The 22,344-nt window shown below is 38.1% G+C and overlaps 1 protein-coding gene across 5 annotated transcripts in view; it reads left to right on the forward strand.

Moving 5' to 3' along the window:
• Positions 1-22,344, forward strand: part of LPP (LIM domain containing preferred translocation partner in lipoma) — a 654,879-nt gene that overhangs the window by 314,745 nt on the left and 317,790 nt on the right. For all 5 annotated transcript variants that reach the window (XM_081087023.1, XM_081087021.1, XM_081087025.1 and 2 more), the window contains one exon: positions 12,507-12,629. In XM_081087023.1, coding sequence (XP_080943149.1) covers positions 12,507-12,629 — 123 coding nt within the window. The remainder of the gene's footprint in view (positions 1-12,506; positions 12,630-22,344) is intronic.

The following is a 22,344-nucleotide window of genomic DNA, read 5'->3' on the forward strand; positions in this document are numbered from 1 at the left end:
TCTTTTGTGGTTGTTTTTTGCTTTCCTATATGACTATAACAATGAACAACAGGGCCGCTTGTGTGTACTCAAGCACCATGTTAACTATGACCTGACCATACTTACCACGGAGTTCGCTTAAACTCTGACTCTTTGTAACTCTAGTGAGTTTGGGTCTGATTGCAGGCAAGTTGTGAAATACAATTATAGTCTCATACAAAAAGAAGATTTAAAATATAAAAGGAGGCTTGGCAGCTTCATCTACCTCATTTTATAGAAGTAACAGCTGAGGTTCAGGAAGGACATGCACTGCCTGATGGTGTCCCACACACCAGGCTTTGTGCTGACATCTGTGTGAATGAGAGGGCCCTGTGCTAGAAAAAGAGGACTGGAACAGAGGCGCCTTGAGCAGCTCCATATGAAGGAGTTTATCATAAGGATCCACGTAGATGTGACCTGGCAGCAGAAGGTTCAGGGACGAGGCCATCTCTCTTTCCTTCTCATTCCCTTTTTCTTCCACCCTTCTTCTCCTAATTCTCTGGTCCCTGAATTCTCTATTGTTTGTATGTCCATTATTCTTCTCTTTCCAATAATTGGCTACTTATCTCTTTATATGTTTTGGTTATTAATAATTGACCTTGAACATGATCCTTTTGGTTTATCCTGATTGTAGTTCACCCTCATGACAGTTCTCTTACATATTTCTTAGTTCAGTTTTAGGAGAGGAGGTTTATTTGCCCTAGTGTATCTTTTTTATTTTTCTTTTTTTTCTTTATTGGTTAAGGTGTTACATATGTGTCCTTATTGCCCCATTGCTCCCCCCCACACACACACACACTCATGCCCTCACCCCCCTGGTGTCTGTGCCCATTGGTTAGGCTTATTTGCATACATACAAGTCCTTTGGTTGATCTCTCCCACTTACCCCCACCCTCCCCTACCTTCCCTCTGAGGTTTGATGGTCTGATCAATACTTCTCTGTCTCTGGATCTGTTTTTGTTCATCAGTTTATGTCATTCATTATATTCCATAAATGAGTGATATCATGTGATATTTATCTTTCTCTGAATGGCTTATTTCACTTAGCATAATGCTCTCCAGTTTCATCCATGCTGTTGCAAACAGTAAGAATCCCTTCTTTTTTACCACAGCATAGTATTCCATTGTGTAGATGCACCACAGTTTTTTATTTTTATTTTTATTTTCTTGTCAACACAAAACCCATTTTATTTTATTTTATTTTTAATATATTTTTTTATTGATTAAGATATTACATATGTGTCCTTATCCAAACGTTACCCCCTACCTCCCCCGCCCATACCCTCACCCCCCCGTTGTCCATGTCCATTGGATAGGCCTATATGCTTGCATATAAGTCCTTTGGTTGATCTTTCCCCCTTACCCCCACCCTCCCCTACCTTCCCTCCAAGGCCCGATAGTCCAATCAATGCCTCTCCGTCTCTGGATCAGTCCTTATTCATCAGTTTATGTTGTTCATTATATTCCACAAATGAGTGAGATCATGTGGTATTTATCCGCTCTCCAGTTCCATCCATGCTGTGGCAAATGGTAAGAGTTCCTTTTTCTTCTTCCTCTTCTTAAAGAATACCTTTCAGCATTTCATATAATGCTGGTTTGGTGGTGATGAACTCCTTTAGCTTTTTCTTATCTGTGAAGCTCTTTATCTGACCTTCTATTCTGAATGATAGCTTTGCTGGATAAAGTAATCTTGGTTGTAGGTTCTTGCTATTCATCACTTTGAATATTTCTTGCCACTCTCTTCTAGCCTGCATGGTTTCTGTTGAGAAATCATCTGACAGTCATATGTGTACTCCCTTGTAGGTAACTGACTGTCTTTCTCTAGCTGCTTTTAAGATTCTCTGTCTTTTGCTCTTGGCATTTTAATTATGATGTGTCTTGGTGTGGTCCTCTTTGGATTCCTTTTGTTTGGGGTTCTCTGCTCTTCCTGGACTTGTAAGTCTATTTTTTTCACCAGGTAGGGGAAGTTTTCTGTCATTATTTCTTCAAATAGGTTTTCAATATCTTGCTCTTTCTCATCTTCTGGCACCCCTATAATTCTGATGTTGGTACGCTTGAAGTTGTCCCAGAGGCTCCTTACACTATCTTCATATTTTTGGAATCTTTTTTCTTTTTTCTTTTTCCGTTGGGTATTTTTTTTGTTTCTTTGTATTTCAAATCTTTGACTTGATTCTTGGGATCCTCTTGTCTGCTGTTGGATCTCTGTATATTATTCTTTATTTCAGTCAGTGTATGCTTAATTTCTAGTTGGTCTTTTTTCATATCCTCCAGGGTTTCACTAAATTTATCGGCGATTTCCATAAAATTCTTGAAAAACTTTATAAACGTGGTTTTGAACTCTATATCCAGTCATTTGCTTTCCTCCATTTCTGTCATTTGTGACCTGTTTCTTTGTCTCTGCATTTTTTATGCTTCCGTGTTGGTAGAGTAGTTTTGTGTGCTAGGTGTCCTATAGGGCCCAGTGGCTCAGCCTCCCCAGTTACCTGAGGTGGACACTCTTGGTGCACCCCCTTGTGGGCTTTGTGTACAGTCTTGTTGTATTTATGCCTTGATTGTTGTAGGATCACTGGGAGGAATTGACCTCCAGGCCAATTGGCAGTGAGAATCAGCTGTGTCTGCAGTGGGAGAACTTCTGTGCTGAAGACACCCTTCTGGGGCAAGACTTGCTTCAGTGGGGCTTTGGTGCTCACTGAGTCCGCCCCCTGAGTGTGTCCCTTATGGATCTGAGGGGTTGTAATCCGGATGGTCTCCCTCTGACAACTGGGTACACTGGCTCTTGGATCTAAGGAGGTGCTAATTTAGCCTTTGCCTGAGGTTACCCGGCAGGAGCTACGAAGAGAACTGCAGATTCCCCTTCCTTTTTTGGAGTTTGGAGGTGCCCTGATGAGGCCCAGCTGTGAAGCAATGCAAGCCGCTGTGGGGCCTTGGGCCTTCTCTTGGAAGTTCTGGGTCTGTCTGGCACAGCTGCAATTTGTTAGGTAATTTTCAGGTTGCAAAGGGCCAGGACATTCATATGCAAAAGCCTCTGCCACAGCCTGGGTGGGGCGGGGTCTCAGGGAATCAAAGGGCAGAGTAAGCAGCTATGGGGATCCTCAGCCCTGCCCTAAGGGGCCGCGAGTCTCAGTGTCCTGATAATTGCTGCAAGCACCTCGAGGGAAAGCCACCCTCAAGTTCAGAGTTCTGCCTGCTGCCAGACAGTCCAGTTTCTCCCTGTATGAGTCCTGGGTCCCCAGAGACTTCCCGGAACCAGAGTTCAAAGCAGCCGGGAGCTTGTGACTCCCTCCCGATTCAAAAAGACAGCAGCGTCCTCAGGTGCCAGCCCCTTTCGTTGCGCGCAAGCCTCCGTACTTCTGCACTTTACTTCCGCAGCTCCTCTGGCTCTCAGTGTGCTTTTCTTTCCTTCTAGTTGTAGAATTTCCACTCAGCCAACCCTCCTGTAGTTCTGGATGATGTCCGTTTTGTCTTTTCGTTGTATTTTTGAAGTTGTTGTGGGAGGCAGCAATTTTCCGGTGTTTACCTATGCCGCCATCTTCGTTTCTCCCCTAGTGTATCTTTTTGTTACAGGGGAACATACCTCAGGTGTCTAGCCTTTCTCTGTGGGTCACAGTGTTTTGAAGTAGGAGCACATGGTGGTGTTTTTTTTGTTTGTTTGTTTTTTGGGTTGTTTTTTTTCTTTTTTTGCTTTGTTTTGTTTCGTTTTGTTTTGCAACAAGGGCTGGGGATAGGACCATTTCCTTTAAAGAGACGTGGGTTGGTCGAACTTGGGAACTGTGTCTGAGGCTGAAAAGAATGAATGATAGGGAATGTGAAGGAAAAATACTGAGGCATGTGTTAAGCCCAGTGTTGAGGTTTTATCTTTATGTTCTTTTTTTTTTCTTTAAGGATACTAGAACCATGAAAAACTCCCTTTGTCTCCTGTTGTTACCTTATTTTCTGTTTATTCATTGCTGTATTCCCAGTTGTCAAGCTATTATCCCACTTCAAAGTGTTAACACATTATCTCTATTTATAATGCTAGTGTTTGGTCCAAGGATGACTTTTTGAGGCACCTTTCTCCATTGCCCATGACCTGTGGGGTAAACGAATCTTCTTAGACAACAGTGAGTCTGGAGTTTTAGCCCATTTTTTTTGCATATTGAAAATGTGTAATTGTATTTCTGTCAGCTATTAGATTATAAGCTTCTTAGGGAAAAGATTGGTTTTTGTGCTTAAATCTCTGTATCCTCCACGTGGTATTACAAAGAGTGTAAAGAACATGGTGTATTTGATATCATTGGGCAGATGTGAAAGCAGTATTATCCAGTAAACTGTAAATTCCTTGAGGTTGGGGATCATGCTTATTTTAGGCTGCCTACTACTTAGCACAAACTATTTCATACAGCAGCATGTGAAAAAGCCGCTCACACGAACCAAGGAGAGAGTTTCTCTATGAACTTTGCTATCATAAAGAAAGAGACAAAGAGTATTCAGCTACCAAATCAGTTGGGTTATCACTAATGCCTCCTTGGGGGAGAGTGCATGTGATAATATAGATAATTGGGTTTTGGAAATGTAAAACCTTCAACTAGATGAGCGAGAAAGAGAGTGCACAAGTCAGCAGGAATTAAAACATTATTTTCTCATCCAACATATTGAGTCTCATTCCATAAAGTTACATTTCTTCTAGGCTAAAAAGGCCACACTGTCTATAATTCTCACTACCAAATTCTCACTGCCTATCTCAACTCGACATTGCCTGAACTAGTGTGATGAAGGTGCTCATATTATTATTATATAGCATGCGGTTTTTATTAAATAGCTGTGCTACTGTTTCCATGTTTATTTTTATTCATACCTCTCGTATCCATTATGCATATTATTTATTGGTGTTTTCATAGCATCATTAACCATGTAACATAGGTTGTTTTTAAAATAAAAAAAATCATAAATTCACTTCTGTTCACATATGCATCCATACATAGACGTGCGCACACCTTTACCCTTTTAAATGTGCACTGTGTTAGAAATCTACTTCAAGCAGTGGTTCTCTCTGTGTAATCCTCAGACCAGCACTATCAGCATTACCTGGGAACTTGTTAGAAATATTAAATCTAGGCAGGGGTGGGGAATGTCTGGCCAATGGGCTATATAAGGCCCTCTAAATTATTTAGTCTGGCCCTGCCAAGGCAACTGCAGGTGGGATTTGAAATTCAGTAAATCTCAGAGCTTTATTCATGCAATATAAGTTTATATTAAGTGAATTATATTAAGCAAATGATGTTATAAATATCCAAATGACCCTTGGCAGAAATAAGGTTCCCAACCCCTGGTTATGGAATCAGAAACACTTGGTGGGGTCCAGTAATCTGTGTCTTAACATCTTGTCCAGATGTCTACGTTTAGGCTAAAGTTTAACAACCACTGATTAGAATTATGTTCTTCACAGTTAATTTTTTAGCACCATTACTCGTGTGAAGAAGCACAAGAAATCCATGTAACTGAAGCCCGAGCTTCAGAATTTTACTTCGAATCAAAATATTTTTAAAGGTTATATACTCAATGGACTTACTATATCAGCCAAAGCATTTCTTTTGAGACTGTGGTCATGGCAATAATTGAGTAGCTAACATTTATTGAGTACTTATTATGTGGACAGTACTTGACATGTATGAATTTGTGTAATAATTCAACAACTGTGTGCAGATCTGAGACTCAGAGAGCTTAGGTAAATGGCATAAGGTCACAAAACAAGTGATTGTCATATCCAGGTTTTAAACACTTCTAAGTCTGACTCCACTACTCTTTTTGTGTTAAGTGTGCTTTAGGTGGACAACTTAATAAAAATCATCACAAACAAAAAAAAAAAATTGTTGATTATTTCCCCAGCTTCTTCAAGAATATAAAGACAATAGATAAATGACAAATAGATGCATACTGATTTTTTTCCTTATAGATAATGTCGTTTTTTTTGGTATCCTATTTGTTATCACCAGCTTTGTTTGTTTGTTTCTTTAAAACTAATATTAGGTAAAAATAGAATAATGAACTTTCTTGACCATAAAAGAAAATAAAAATGAAACAAAATTCATGTTGTGTTAATGAATGCTTAAATAATAACTTTGAAAAAAAATAAAAATTATTTGTAAAAAAATGCACTCTTTTGGGTAGTAACTTTCTAGGCTTCTCTAAGATGAGATAGTTTTATACTCCTAAGCAATCAGGGGAAGTTTCTTTCCTATAAGAAATCACAAAAGGAAGCCAGAGACTGGGTAGAAGCCTATAGTCCCTTGGTGTCACACATGGGATCTGGAGGAAATTTTTGAACTTTGTGAAACACAGTTTAAAAATCCTTCTTACATCATGTTTTCACTCTGATTAGTTGGTTTTTTTCTCAGGTATGGTTTGAGTGGTCACATACAAATTTTGGCTCTTCAAATCCCCTCCTGTGCTGTGTTATTGCGATTAATTGACCTCATCAAAGTTTTTGATGATGAGGTCAAGGTCATACATATTTTGAATGTGACTCAGGGTATTGGCTCTCATTCTTGGATGTGAATTTCATAGGGCAGAGATTAGTTCTTAATTAATTAGATCATTCCCCTTGATAGTTTTTCTTAATAGCCTGAACAAGAACTCACTTTTTAACAAGGTTGATTTGATCATTAGGTTCTTAATGTGTTGTTTTTATAGCAGAAGACTTTGCAGTTAGTTCTATTTCCTGTCCTCAAAATGGAAATGAATTATTAACAACAACAACAACAACAACACAATACTACAAAATGTTATACTAAGCAGGATCCATGTATTTCCATTCATTAATAGTGGGTACTCTCACAATTTTTCAACCACCAATGCAATATTCAATTCAGGCAAGGATTATCTATGGATGCAAAAACGATTGGGTGAAAGGTTCTTGATACGAAGAATATTGGTAGAGTCTCAGAGACAATTTGTTGAGGTAACAGGGAGGAGGGCACATTCACAATGGTGAAATGCAGTGGATTCTTCATTAATCAAGTCATCACAGTTGACATCACCTAACTGGGCCAAGCTGTTATCATGGGCTTCATGATAGAGTGCAGTGGCAAGGGCAGCATCATGCATTGTGATATCCCTGCTATACTTGTTCAATCTGAATCTTATCATCAGGGAGAGCCAGATTATTGAACTTTTTATAAGACACTGGCCTAAATAAATATTTTTTAGGTCAGTTTCATGAAAGACGAACGTTCAAAGAGAACAAAAATACATGTCATCTCAATGTATGATCTTTTATTGGCTTCTGGATAGGAATTATTAACAATAGATAAAAGGACATTACTTAGACTGCTGGTGAAATGTGAGCATGTGTGCATATGAGATAATGCTGTACCATGTTAAATTTCTTGGATTTGTGAATGATATCAAAGCATTAGGTGTTCTTAGGTGATGCAAGCTGAAGTATATGGAAGGGAAGTTTCTGTAACTTCTTTCAAATGTTTTCAGTGCTTTAACAAACAGAATATACCTTTAAATATATTGATAAAGGGTAGATTTTGCTATTATAAACACCTAGCCCCCTTCCCCTTTTGGCCACATTTCTGTCCCTTTGCATCTGAGTCAGGTTAGTAAAGATCTCTTGCTGTTTGACCTAAATCACCTTACTTTAGTTTCTTTTATTGAAGGGTAGTTATTTCTAACTTTTTAACCTTACCATACATAGTAAATGAATCTTTTATATATAAGCTGTAGAATTTGCCCATAGCCTTACAAATGGTTAATGAATAAACTCCTCTGAGTGGTCATACCTATCTTCTGATTGTTATTTAAGAAAGAATTTAAGAGAGAGAATGGTAGGGATGGAGAGGAGAGAGAGAGAGAGAGAGAGAGAGAGAGAGAGAGAGAGAGAGAGAGAGAGAAAGAGAGAGAGAGAGAGAGAGAGAGAGAGAGAGAGAGAGAGAGAGAGAGAGAGAGAGAACAAAATGTTGGCCATTGATGAATCTGGGTACATTGATGAATCTGGGTACAGGGTTTGTGGGTAGAGTTTATTTTACTACTTGTACAACTTTTCTGTGAGTTAAATTTCTTTTTAAACAAGATATTTGGATATAAAACATGGATAAATAACTGGTTCTTGACTGTCACATGTAATTAGTGGGTTAGCAATATGTGGGCTAAAACATGACCCATCTAAAGTCAGACTCTTGGAAATAGCCTCACAGACTATACATTTTGGTTCTGCACTCTGGTTTAAACTCTGTTCCTATGAATTTACAAACGGGGATGCCATCACCCAATAATTCTACTAGTGGCACTTATAGTGCTTATAAATCTCCAAGTTATAAGAAGCCCCAATTGTGGTTTGGTGAGCTTTAATCATATACATATTTATTGAATGAATGAATGAAAATAATTATATTCTAAAAAATAACTTATGAATGCCTTATTCATGTGGGTATCTGTCTGTGAGTAAAAGGACACTTTTTGTTCCTCACCATTTATCCTCTGGTCTCACCTTCATGCACCAGCCATTGCTACAGCAACCACCTCTGTGTAGGTATGACCTGGTGGCACCTTGCCTCAGCTACAATATCTTTCTTTCTCTTTCTGCCCTGGGGTGTCTCTGCCACCACTCCACTTCTTGGGACAAGTATGAGGGAACTTACAATCCCATAGGCAGCACATGTCCATGGAGAACTGGAGCCCGGGGATAATCTATTCTTTCACCCCTTACTGGGAAGATCTGAGGCACATTTCACAGGACTCTTCAGAGGGCTTTGAGGAAAATAGAGACCTACTTACCTATGTGGCTGACCAGTTCAATACAGCACATTTGAATTGGCTTTCACTCTTTCCCTGCTTAATTTTTCCAGTCCTTCAGTCATGCTTCCTGGGACCAACATGCATGTCTTTGCATTAGGCTTTGAATTTTGGCAGAACCTGGACCAAGACAGTGGCATCTCTCTAGTTATGGTTGAAAAATGAGAATTGTTGTTGTTACAATAACCACTTTATAAGAGTTTATGTGGTGTCTAGAAAAAGCATTAGGCGAAGAGTCAGCAGAACCTTCCTTCTTGTTATTTGGCCTCCAGCAGGTCATTTAGCCTTTAGGTAAATGGTAAAGCTATAGGGATGAGGAGTTAAGGAAAAGATACATTACTATGTGTGTGTAGGATTCTGTTAGCTGGTTACAAAACTGTGGCCTCTGGTATCTAGTATAAAGTATTGGCAGTAGCTATGTTATAGTCCCTGAATCTAGAGGTGCTGTGAGATTAGATGAGCATTCCAGAGAAGGGCTGTTGGTGGGACTTGGGAGGACATTTGTTATTTGAACTGAGACCTAAAATAGAGACTGTATATTGACAAGGAGGCATCTTCTTATCCATAATGGGTATCGAAATAAATGTAGGAGCAAAGCACTTCTCAGAAGGTCAAGTAAGGCAACAAGAGGTTATTGGTACAAAATCTCACAGCATTAGGCTGGACTTATTAAATTGCATCAACCTAATGTGAGCCACTAAAAATGGGGAGTAGTTTCAACTCAGAGGAATGGTAGAATAAAGAGGCTGAATACCAATTGCGTGCATAGGCTAGTTGCACACTATAATTACTTGTTCCATTGTATTGCTCAGGGTAATTCTGTGATTTTGAGTCTCTGTGGTTAGATATACCAGTGACTTGGGACATGGGCAATTGATGTACTTTCTGCTACAGTACAGATGTTGTAGACCTTATTAAATGCTGTTTCTTTACTGATACCCCCAGGGAACATTTAATGAATGATGCTTCCCTTAAGGAGAAGAATAATTAACAATAGCATTATTATTCATATTAATTTACAGTTACTGGTTGCTGTAATTAATGCTAGTTATGAAAATTATAATTATAGCACTTTATAATTTACAAAGTATTTTCTCATCCAATTTTTATCTGAATATTTTAATATCCCTCTGTCTTAGGTATGTCAGGTGATACTCTCCTTGTTTTATGGATGAGGAAACTAGGGCTCAGGAAAGAATTTAACCAAGCTGCAATCCACTGCCCTTACCAATGTATTGTGCTATCTATGAGTATATGGAAATAAACTTATCAATTTTGTACTTATCATAACGGTTTTTATTTACATGTAAGAGAACAGCTTCACACATTTCTCAGTTGTCTTCCTTAACAATAATATCCTCCCTTTTCTTTTTGTACCAGGACCCAGTGTCAGAATATTCACAAGAATGTGTAAAAGATTTTCTTCTTAATAATACCACAGTATTTCATAGTTATTAATACTCAGTGGGATAACGATGAGATTGCTTCTGATAGAGGGATTAGCACTTTCAAAACAACCCTCTGGCTTTATAGTGTTAGGTCAAACCCAGAATGTAGGCTCCGAGAAAACATCGTCAACCTGGTATTTCACTTATTTATTTACCTTTTCTTGTTCTTTTTTTTTTCATTTTTGACTGTGGAAGAGAGCTGAGGAAAATCTCCAATTTTTCTCAAAGGCAACCTTCGTATCTGAGCCATATAGTGTGAAATACACAGACATACACACAGATATGCACACACATGCACATTTAGCCATTTGGTTATTTTTTTATATAATATAATATAATATAATATAATATAATATAATATAATATAATATATACTCTCTATACTAGAGCATTCACTGCTTTCATTGTACCTTTAGCTGTTTTTACCCCCCAAAAAATATTGATATGGAAAGGATTACTGACTGGACCACTATGCCAGCATCTGTCATTACCTATTTATTTATTTACTTAAACAACTTTATTGAAAATTTCCGTGGATTAGGCCCTCAGCAAGATTCTGAGGAATCATGAAGGAGCAGAACAAGTGAAGTCCTTTCTGCCATGAAGCTTACATTCTCCTAGGGCCGTGGTCGACAAACTGCGGCTCACGAGCCACATGCGGTTCTTTGGCTCCTTGAGTCCTGGGGGAAACTGATGATAGACAATTGTACATAAAAGGTAATGTTAGATCATGGTAGATACTATGAGAAAAATAAAACAGGTGAGGGGTAAGAGTGCCATAGAGAAGTCAAGCAGATACATCCAGAAGGAGTAAGTGTAGAGAAACTTGCTTTCAATAATGTGATAAAACATAGCCATAGTTAAAGAGGGCTCGGAGAGAGAGATGCCAGCTGCCCATGGGGCAGGCAGCAGTCATCAGGTTTGGTTCCAAGGGGTCTGGGCCACAGCTTCATAGACTTTGGTGTTGTCAGTATGCCTGGGTTAGATCAAGACTACAGGGATTAACTCATGCTGCCTAAATTCACAAGAGACTAATGTATCAGATCCCCTAAGGGCTGTCTAATGCAGATACTTAAATAAGTTTTAGCACTCAAGGAGGATGGTTTGGTGAGCAAGCTACCAGAAGGAAAGAAACTAGTTGTGTTCATAGACAATTCTATTATGCTATCATTGCCCAATGCAGCATATTTACTATAAAGGTCAACTTACTTGGAGGACTGTAAGGTTTAATGCTAGCTTGTGAGGGTATCCTATATTTTGTTGTTGCTGAGGATATTCTGGTTTCTTGGCTAATGCTTTTTCTATGCCTTTTCAGACACTATCCTGATATTTAACTGCCTTAGACAAGTTTGATAGAGTTGATTAGTTTACAATAACTTCCTAATTTATTTCTATTGGGTCTTGCTGCTGATGCATTTTGTTTTTTTGATGGAGCCTTAAGGATGCTCCCAGAAAATCCATGATCATAATTACCTTGTGAAAGAGCCACCTCACTTCATATTTTCAAATTCTAAAGCCAGCTCACTTTCTATATTTTTTCCTTAAGCTCTAAGCAAACTACCTGCCAGAACCTTCCCACAATGCCTGGGGCTGCCCTTGTGGTAGTTTTATTGTCTTCTGCTCACCTCTTACTGATTCCGAGTGCAGGTAGAAGTTGGTACTTCTGTTAACACAGGACATTGACATATGAAATCCATAAAGCTCCTACTTCAGATCAGTGGCCACTGCCACATGCATCCTCTGCAGCCCCTTGGCCAGAACCCTGCACAGTCTCATGCTAGTTCATTTTTTTAGACTCATTGATTGGGGCTTGCCATCTCTGTCTGTCACACAGACATGGATCCCCTGCTGATTCCTCTTCCTGGACTGTAAGTCTCCCACCCTTGCCCTTCTTGTTCCAACTAAAATGTCATCATTCTAAGCAGTGGTTTCTGAACACAAAGAACTTGCATTATCTTCCTAGTTGGATACGCTTCTTGAGTACAGGATGGAGACATTTACTTATTTTTACTTTTATACTCATCAAAAAATAAGTGTGCAACCTTAGAAAAATAACCTTACACCTCTCAGTGCTCTTATTTGTCAAAAAGGGATCATTCTACTTCAGGCCACCACTGAAATGTTATAAGGGTTGGGGGCACAGGAGTAGATTCAGAACATTTTGGACAAAGCTACACTATAACTTGGAAAATTTGAATTCAGTCAGATATCAATGGAAACTGGAAATTTCCTTTTTGAACGTGTCTGTGTTGCTTCTGGCAGGGAAATCCGGGAGGCAAGACCATTGAGGAGAGACGCTCCAGCCTGGATGCTGAGATTGACTCACTGACTAGCATCTTGGCTGACCTTGAGTGCAGCTCCCCCTACAAACCTCGGCCCCCACAGGTAAGAGCTGTCCGGGAATGTCTCCATATGACCAGCTACAAATGGTCTATGACTCTGTGATGATCTGAAAATACAAGCTGCTGTTCATAGCCCTTCCTTTTTTTTTAATCTTCTCACAGTCAATGGTCTAAGACTAAGTCGTCTTTTTATTTAATATCAACGTATGTTTTCTAACAGGCATAATCCTTAAAATTTAATGTAATTAGTATTGTCTTTAAAATACAGCAACATTATACAAAAAACTTCTGAAAATTAAAATTCTCCTTACTCCATTGTCCTTTTCATTTTCTGGCTTTGAGTATGTTGATATTTTGTACAAATTGTTATAGTCTTAACCAATAGAATTTAGCACAATTATGTTAAAGTTAAAGTGAGGGCTACGTCTTCTATAAGGAAATTCCTTATGTTGTACCTGTAAGGTAGCTTCCGTTTTTTTGGTTGTTGTATGTAATGCTATGAAGGACATGTTCATGAGTACTTTCTTTGGAGCTATTTCCCTGTCTTAGATTCCTAATATTAGGATTTCTACATTAAGGAGTCTGACCACTTTCTTTATTTATCTTTCCAAAAGTTGTGAACAGCTTGTGTTGGCAGTTAGAATAAACCAGTTTCTCCTCATGTTCACCAGAATTTGGTGATAGCCATTAATCTCTATTTTTAAAAGGTAGATGGTGCTCCTTGTTATCAGTTTATTTATTTATTTGTTTGTTTGGGATTTTTGTTGTTGTTGTTTTTTTTAGCTTGGCTCTTTTTCTGCATTGTACTTTGCTATCTGCATTCAGAAACTGAACTTCCATTGCTAGTGATCATTTCTGTCAATCTTGGGTCTTGAGATGGTAGTGGGAAATCTGTGTCAGGGCTTCCTTGTCCTCAGAAGACATCCAATGGAACTCTAGATGCACACACTGGACTGGCACAATTATCACTGCATGTTTGACTTGTGAGATGCTTGCTTGACTAAGTGACAGTGGATATGGCATGCTGAGTTTACTTCAGTTCTTGAACAGCAGCTCCTGTGTTCACAATGGTTCTTTTCATGAATTAAAATCTAGCCCTGCTTCTCAGCTGTCAGGGCTGCACATAAGGTGGCGGTGCTTTCTTCTTTAGATATATTCCCATTACCTTTCCTAGACATATAATGGGACTGTCAGCAAAACACACTAGAGTAGAACTTAGCTTTTCCTTTGCTATCATTACTCTTGGCCCCACCAGATCTGTTGGTAGTGGACATACACTTAATTTCTATAAACATCTTGAAATGCAAGTCTGTAGCATGTATTGTGGTCTTTTGTGAAAACTGTTAGGAGAAGAAAAGTGGATTGCGGAATGAGAAATAAATAGGACCCCATTATCATTGCCCAGGGGCCCATAATAATAAACTATGGTGGATATTGTAGCAACATAAAGAAGAGAGTGATACATACTTTTGAAGATGGCAGAATCTGAGAAGATTTATGAGAAGGCTTGTGTGTTCAGATTGATGGGTGGGTAGACTAGTAATAATGGAGACAATAATGGAGAACAGCCTCAGCCATTGAGGAGAAAGGTCCAGGTTTCTAGGTGGCTAAGTACAAGGCCCTAAATGCTTAAAGTATCTACAGGATTGTGAAGTTTTCTACTGATAGCCTGGGGACAAGTTTGAATGCCAGATTAAGATTTTGCCTTGTCTTTTTATACTTAATTAGAGGCCTGGTGCATGGATTTGTACAATGGTGGGGTCCCTCAGCCTGGCCTGCGCCCTCTCACAAACTGGGACCCCTCAGGCGAGGAAGTCAGACTGCCGGTTTCAGGCCGCTCCCACTCATTCCAGCCCCCCTGCGCCTGCTGCCTCTGCTGCTGCCACCACTGCTCAGTAGCACTGCCACAGAGACAGCAGAGGCTTGTGCGACAGCAGCTGCTCTCGCCAGCCATGAGCCCAGCGCGTGGTGCCCCTTGGTCATCTGAGCAACGCTCCTGCTGTGGGAGCGCACTGATCACCAAGGGGCAGCTCCTGCGTTGAGCATCTGTCCTCTGGTGGTCAGTGCGCATCATAGCAACTGGTTGAGCGGTCAACCGGTCATAATGATTGCTTAGGCTTTTATATAGATGGGGAATAGTGGAAGGTTCTCAATCAGGAAAAAGCCAGATTTCATTTCTATAAAGGAACATAGGAAACAAGCTGTGTTCTGGAAAGATGCAGGAAGATGGGCAGATCTGAGACATTCTCCAGCAAGCCTTTGATGGACCAGTGTTTGATGTTAAGCATTTTTCCTATTCCACTCAGGCACATGCCTCAAGCTCAATTTCTCAGAACAGCAAGACCACTGAGTTTTCCACTTTAGTCACCTGTCCATTATCCCCTCCTTTTTAAAAATAGGGTTTTTGCTCAATTCCACCTCCACCCCCCAAATTCTTAATATATACTGTGGAGCTTCTACTTAATATAGCCTTCATTCCTTAAGGCTGTGTCAACATATATCTCCCATAAACCACTGCATTTTAATGGGTTATTTACAAGCTCCATTTTTGTTTGTGCAATCTTACTGTGCACACAGACTAATAATCACTGATATTTGGACAGTGCTTCACTGATTGTAAAGCATATATTCTCACTTGAGTAAGACTGAAACTCTGATATTAATGATATGCAGATCTGGAGTGGAGGAACCTAAGACTTAGAAGATAAGTGACCTGTCTTAGGACATAGGACTAAAATGTGAGCACAGCTGGACTCTGAATTTACTCCTGTGTTTGGTTTTAAGTTCTAAAACCAGATTGGGGATGTCAGTATTTTAAAAACATTTTTATCAATGACAAAAATCTATGAAATAATCATATGAGTAACAATGTCCTTAGAGGCTTTCTTATAAAAAGAAAAACATTCAGAAGGTTTAGAAAAATTAATAATGATAATTCTTAAGTAGAAAAAGTGGATAATTGAGGTAAAAATCTACTTTCAATGAGTCTATTTCATTCAGAAATTAAAGAGTGATCCCGTCTAACATTTTTATCATTCTACTTTAGGAAAGCAAGATTTAATTGGGAGTTACAACTCATTCTTCTGTGTTATCTTAACTCTGGTGGAACTGAATTAGATATGTTAGTATTTATTACTTAACATAATTATATGCTGTGAGAGTGATAATCACACACCTAAAATATTAAAAATAGGTGCTAAAAGAAGATGATGTCTGTTGTCTTGTAATTAAAAGGTACTTGAAAAGTCCTAGAACTGTAGAATGTTAATGCCCAACTTTGATGTTTTTATTTTTGATCCAAAGCAAATTATAAAACTCATTGAATCACCTGGCTACTTAAAGTAGGCTAGTAGGTCTATGATTTCTCATTATTTAAGAATGTGTTGTGTGTGTTCCTGAACCCACTTCTGAACTTCCTTATTAAGGCCACTTTGACTGCTCGATCTATGGAAAATCCTACTCTATCTCGAATGTACCAGTAGAGGTTCAAAGGAGCTCTATTCACATAACAATTTTGAGAAATGTCTGAGTACTTGAAGATAGATTTTATGGAAACTTTGGAAAAAGGAGCATTTTCTACTCTGAGATTTCCCAGATTTAGTTCTGTTCACTTATTTATTCATATTTTTACTAGTGTCTTTGAGTCAGTGTATATCTAGACCCCATCCAGGGGCATCATCTGTTATTAGAAGTTCAGCTTAGATTTTCTGGAAGAGTTACACAGGGATCAGATTGAAATTCTTTTGATTTCTTAGAAGACAGTGGATAAATCCATGCATTTATTTTTGTTTTTTCTTTTCCTGGCAGAGCCAGGGCTAGAGTTCTGGTCTTCTGATACTAGTACAGAGCTTCCTTTTCTTCCCTGCAGTGAGCTTGGTAGGGTCAGAGCTGGTGCCCATGGACAAACTTTCAGATATTTTATACCACTATTTCAGTGTTCTGGAAATTTAGTAATATTTTAATCAAGCTGCTTTTGAATTGGTCACATGCAATTTCACTATCCTCATTAGACTAGTATGAAAACATTTAGAGAGACTCAGGGATAAGGATCAGGTTGGGCATAGTCCAATAGCCTAGATTCCAAGTCTGCCAGTAAGAAGAGTGCTGTCTTCTCATTTCTGTGGGATTAACTCTCTACAAAGAGCTCCATTGGTGTGAACTACATGCCACACCAATCTGAGCTCCCTTTCCTTTATTTCTAAAATGGGCATGGCCACTACAATCATTCCCCTTGGCAGAAATACTGTATTGTTTTAGAGTTACAACAAATAAGATGCTGGATCTAAGCAATAGTTCACTCAATCCTTCCCATTTTGTTTTGGGATTATTAGGTTGAGTCTGGAGCTCGCTTTAAAGCTTCAGGTCTTTGAAGGCCTGTGGGCTTATCTTTTCTGAATGCTGGTTACTTCCTAAATGCAGTATTTTTCTTCCTCATTTAAAGCATTTAAAAAGTATTGTCACTTTTCAGTCTGTTTGGAAACTGGGTACATAAATGGTCACATGTACATGTCTTTAGCTGCAATCCCAGGGCTCCCACACTGAGTTTCTTTCACAGAGCAATAACCTATGAAGCAACCAGAGACATTATTTCAGTTGTGTGTGCATTGTATGGAAGGCTTTTTATTAGGAATTCACATGGCCTGAGGGCTTGCAGGCAGCATAATCAGGGTGGAGTCCTGTGGTGCCATGGATCTTCTATTCTCTTGTGCTCCCTGTTCTAGCTTGTAAAAGTCATGAGCAACTACACGGGAGATTAATTAATAATTTTTTTAATATTTCATATTATTCAGTGCAACCCAAACAAGAAGCAACTGGGAGGTAAAAGCCCCTACATGTGGGTACTGTGATGAGATGCATGTGACTCTCCCTGCAGATTTGAATCTTGCTGGCTTTATTTGGGTTTTTGCTAAATGAGATAGGAACTGGGTCTTAGGTTGTTGAAAAGATAATAATGTCATCTTCTTCTTCCTGTATCTTCCTGGGAAAAATATAGCACCATATTGTGATTTGCTGGGGAAAAATGGATTTGCCAATGTGTCTATATATTCTGCTTACTAATAGCTTTCTTTCAGAGCCATGGCAAGAGTTGAAACATTGTAGAAACCTCACATCTAAGATACCAACTGAGTACAGTAAAGTAAAATTTGCAAAGGTAACATTGTCAAAGAAAAAAAGATCTAATTCTTTCAGTGCTCCAGTTTAGAAGATATGGGTGATTCTGAATTAGTCTGGACCTGCCAAAAAACTTCAGCAGTTAAATAACAATGAGATGGGGGTGGAGGAGTGGTTAGCTGACTCACAGTTGCATGCCATGAGTTTGATGAAGGGCAATTAATTTTTAGATTCTATATAATTGCATTGCAATAACATTTATACCCGTCCATTTTTAGAAGATGATGTTTGTCATATGTGGTGTCATAAATTTAAACCTTTGTTTTGAATGTAACATTTTCAGAGTGGAAATTTAAGCTGAAAATCTACCTTAGATTGGACCTTTACAAAAGTTTGGTACAAAAATGTCCATGTTACATGCCCCAGTCTAAGAGTGTGCTCTGTGTTTGTGGTGTAGGTGAGATCCTAGCAGTAACATGGAAGGAAGCTGAGCAGGCAGCTGCTGCTGACTATCACAAAGAAGCCAGCTGTGCTAAAGCTTGGAGAGGGGTGGGGGAGTCTTCTGTGGTACTCTGGCCATGGTCCATGTGGTAGGCTTTAGCTGTGATATATTTGCAAGACCTTGGCTCAGAGATGACTGTTACCTTGCTCTGAATCATTTGATTCAGGCATTGGTTTAAAAAGAAATGCACAAAGCTGCCTGTTGAGTTTCTCCATTTCACAGCAGCATCTTAATGGAAATGATTAGCTCTATGTCCATGCAGAAGCACACATCACATTTGCAAAATTAGAGAGCTTTCTTGTCAGGACTGGTTTCCCTATTTCTTTCTTCCTCTCCCACTGTTGAAATATCTATTTTGGTAGCAGCCTTGGCCTGAAACCCTATGGTCCCCCCTTTTTTAATTTAAGAAGCAAATACACTACAAAATACAAATCTAGCTATTTATTTTATTTTATTTATTTATATTTTTTGCATAAGATGAGTAGACTTTACCATGGCAAATACATAGGAGTATTGTGTTTTAAAGGAAAAAAGCCATATCTCAGATAAGATATTCACTGTTTTATCCATTTTGACACCAATTTCTTTGATATGCTTTATAGCCAAATTAAAATATAATGATGATAACAAAGGTCTCTCTAGGCAGAAGGTTGGAGGTGGTTAATAACCAGTCCTACATATCACCATTTGTCATGGTGAGTAACTAGTCTGTCCTCCGCACCAAATACCACATTGACATATGACTGCTATAGTTCTTTTCACAGTGTCAAAATGACCAGGAAAGCCATATACACTCCTTTCAGTGAATATATTAATTATAAATATGAATCCTTTATGCATTATGTTTCATAATCTGAGCCCACATATTCCTTATAAAACTGTAAACTGGACTTTTGTTGAAATGAAAGTTACAAATTGGTCACATCCTGCTGTGGAGCCAGCAGGTGCTGTTTTTTGTTGTAGGTGCAGATAGGACCCCATGTACCAGTAAATGTTAGAATTTGTTTACCTTTGATCCCTGGGCTCTAACTCCAAGGTGCACCTGTGCTATCCTATTGGGGTTCAAGACTGAAGGGAATTGGATAGTGTTTTGTTGTTCTGACTCAAAAATGACTCAAATGTACAGTAAAAATTCTAATAATTTTACCTCACAGACTATACCTTCTAGAGACATTATAAAAGTACGTAATGCTTTAAGCTTCAACAGCAAAGAAGGAACTGTGATAAACACAAGACTCAAGTTCTGAAGGCAAGTTTATCTTTCCTGATGTACAAGAGACATGCAAATTTATATTTGCTGAATAAACAGGTAAATGTTGTCATGCAAATCCAGTAATTATGTAAGTATCCACACCTTAGAATCTGCTAGGGAATCCAGTCTGGATAGGCACTGAGTTAATGAATGACAAAGGATACCTGCTTTCTGATTTTTCATAATATGTATTTGCACCACTAAAAAATAAGTGTAGCTGAAGCTGATGAATTTTTGTAAGGAAAACTTATTGGTAGCTGCTGATTCAGCTAAAATTTCCATCTTTATGTCTGCATTGTCAAGCAGTATACTTGGTTGAGTTATCTTGGGATATAATTCCATGCTATACCCATCATTATATTGTTGGGATAATATAAAAGTAAACAGCAAGTTATTTTCTGTATCCTCTACATTAGCTGAAAGGATAGGGCCATTTATGTTTCCTAATATAAAGATCAATGTGATAAAGTATTGGATTCAATGATAGGAGACAGCTACCTGACTGAGGAACTGATATATGCTTCCTTTATTCAGAAAGAAAAAAGTCTGCAAAATTATCATCTGACTCTTTGAGTTTTTATGATTCATGTCTTCCTTCCTTTACCACATGGTTTCTGATGCCTCCTGACCTGGTATTTCATATGTCATAAGTATATGCCAATTATAAGCCATTTCAAAACTAATTACCTAAATCTAACTTTATGCTTTTTAAAATGGAAATAAACTTCCCATGCATATGTGCCTTTGAACATCCTTTGAACGATGTAAACTTAAGACTTTTTCTTTAAAGAGAGAATTTAATTCTAAATGGATTCTTTGTTTATATTGATGGTAAACAATGGATCCATTAAAGCAACATATTAAGTGATATAAATAAAATATAAGCCTTAAAGTGGCTAAAGAGAATATTCATTTGTTCCTTTTAAGAAATGTGGTATTTCAGAAAGCTTGAAGTACTAGTAGTCAGATGCACAAATCCTTACCTGAGGTGTCTTTAATTTTCTTTTCTAATTACATCTTGATATTGTACTACTTACATGATAATACTGAAAAGTGATGCTTCTTAGGTACTGGTTGAGATGCGAAGCTTCTTAGCAATATGGAATCTCCTGGGATTTCTTGGCCACCCCACCTACACAAAGTGAAGTTTTATTTCCCAAATGGCCGACATATTGCATTGACTCTTACCAAGAGAGTCAAAGCTAGGAAATGCTTTTTTATAAACAGCATTCTGCATGGTTTAATATTCTATGTAACAAAAGTTTAGGGCTCATTTTCTCACCAGTCAGCCTATTATGGATAAAAGTTCTGATGTTTAACTTTGTTTATGAGAAGTCCACTTATAAATCAGACCTTTTAACCAGCAAGGGGAGAAGTAAGAGGGTGAATAAGAGTGGTCTGTTTGTAGCTGAGTTACAGTAAGTTTCCTGGAGAAGGAAAGGTATGGATGGAAATTTGTTAATCAGGCCATCACCCCTCTGCCATTGTCCATCATATCACATGGTCAAAAGAGACAGGACAATAGAACTTAGGGCTGAAGATGTGAGAAAAAGAGTGCAATGTATCGTCAAAACTGGTTAAGGGTGGCTTTCTGTGAAGGGCATTGGATTCAAGAATATGATCATTGTGTCTGTTTTTCCAAGAGGTGTTTGGATTCTCTCATTGGTTAGTTAGTTAGTTAGTTTATTTATTTATTATTTGACTATTAGTTGAACATGAAATCTCTGTTGAGATTTTAAAAGATATAAAGACTTAAATAAATGGGAAAATAACTGTGAATAATAAGGTCTGAACTGTGTGGGTTCACTTATACACACATTTAAAAAAATAAATACTGTCAATGTATTTTCTCTTCCATATGATTGTCTTAGTAACATTCCTTTAGTTTAATACATGTACAAAATATGTGCCAATAGATTGTTTATTGTTTGTTTTTTTAAAGACTGTTTTTGTTATCAGTAAATATTCTAATCAACAGTAGGCTATTAGTAAATATTTGGTGAGTCAAAAGTTATATGTAGGTTTTTTTACTGTGTGTTTACCACCCCTTTCCCCCTTGTTATTCAGAGGTCAATTGTATTATTAAGATGACATGCTCCTCAAATTGATCTACAGATCAAAAGCAATCCCTATCAGAATTTCAGCTTTTTTCTTTGTAGAAATTTTCATGTGAATCCTAAAATTCATATGGAAAATTAAAGGACCCATAATAACCAAAACAATCTTGAAAAAGAAAACCAAATATTCATACTTCTCAATTTTAAAACGTATTATAAAGCTTGAAGAATCAAGCAGTGTGGTACTGGCATCAGAACAAACATTTGAAGGGGGAAAAAAAGTATATAGGACTTCAAAATTAAACACTTCCATGTTTCAAATGACATCAAGAAAGTGAAAAAGCAACCTAGGGATTGGGAGATTGCATTGCAGATCATATATCTGATAAGGGATTTGTATCTAGAATATATTAAGACTCATAACTCAATAAGAGAAAGACAAATAATCCAATTTAAAAAAATGGACAAAGGATCTGAATAGACATTTCTCCCAAGATGTGCAAGAGGATTAATATGCATAGAAAAAGATGCCTGTCATTATTTCTCATCTCAGAAATGGTCAAATCAAAAGTGCAATGAGATAGTCGTTCACATACACTAAGATGGTTATTAGAAAAAAGAAAGACAAAAAAGACAGACAAGAAAATGTGTTGGTAAGAATGCAGCGAAGCAGGAACTGTCATACTTTGCTAGTTGGTTGTAAAATGGTGCAGCCCCTTTGGATAGAGTTATATGACCAACCAATTATATTTCTGTTATCCCCAGGAGAATTAAAACATATGTCCACACTTGGACATGAATGTGTATGCCAGCATTATTCATAATATCCAAAAAT

Source organism: Myotis nattereri, assembly GCF_964212035.1.
Source record: "Myotis nattereri genome assembly, chromosome: 3".
NCBI classification, from domain to species: domain Eukaryota; kingdom Metazoa; phylum Chordata; class Mammalia; order Chiroptera; family Vespertilionidae; genus Myotis; species Myotis nattereri.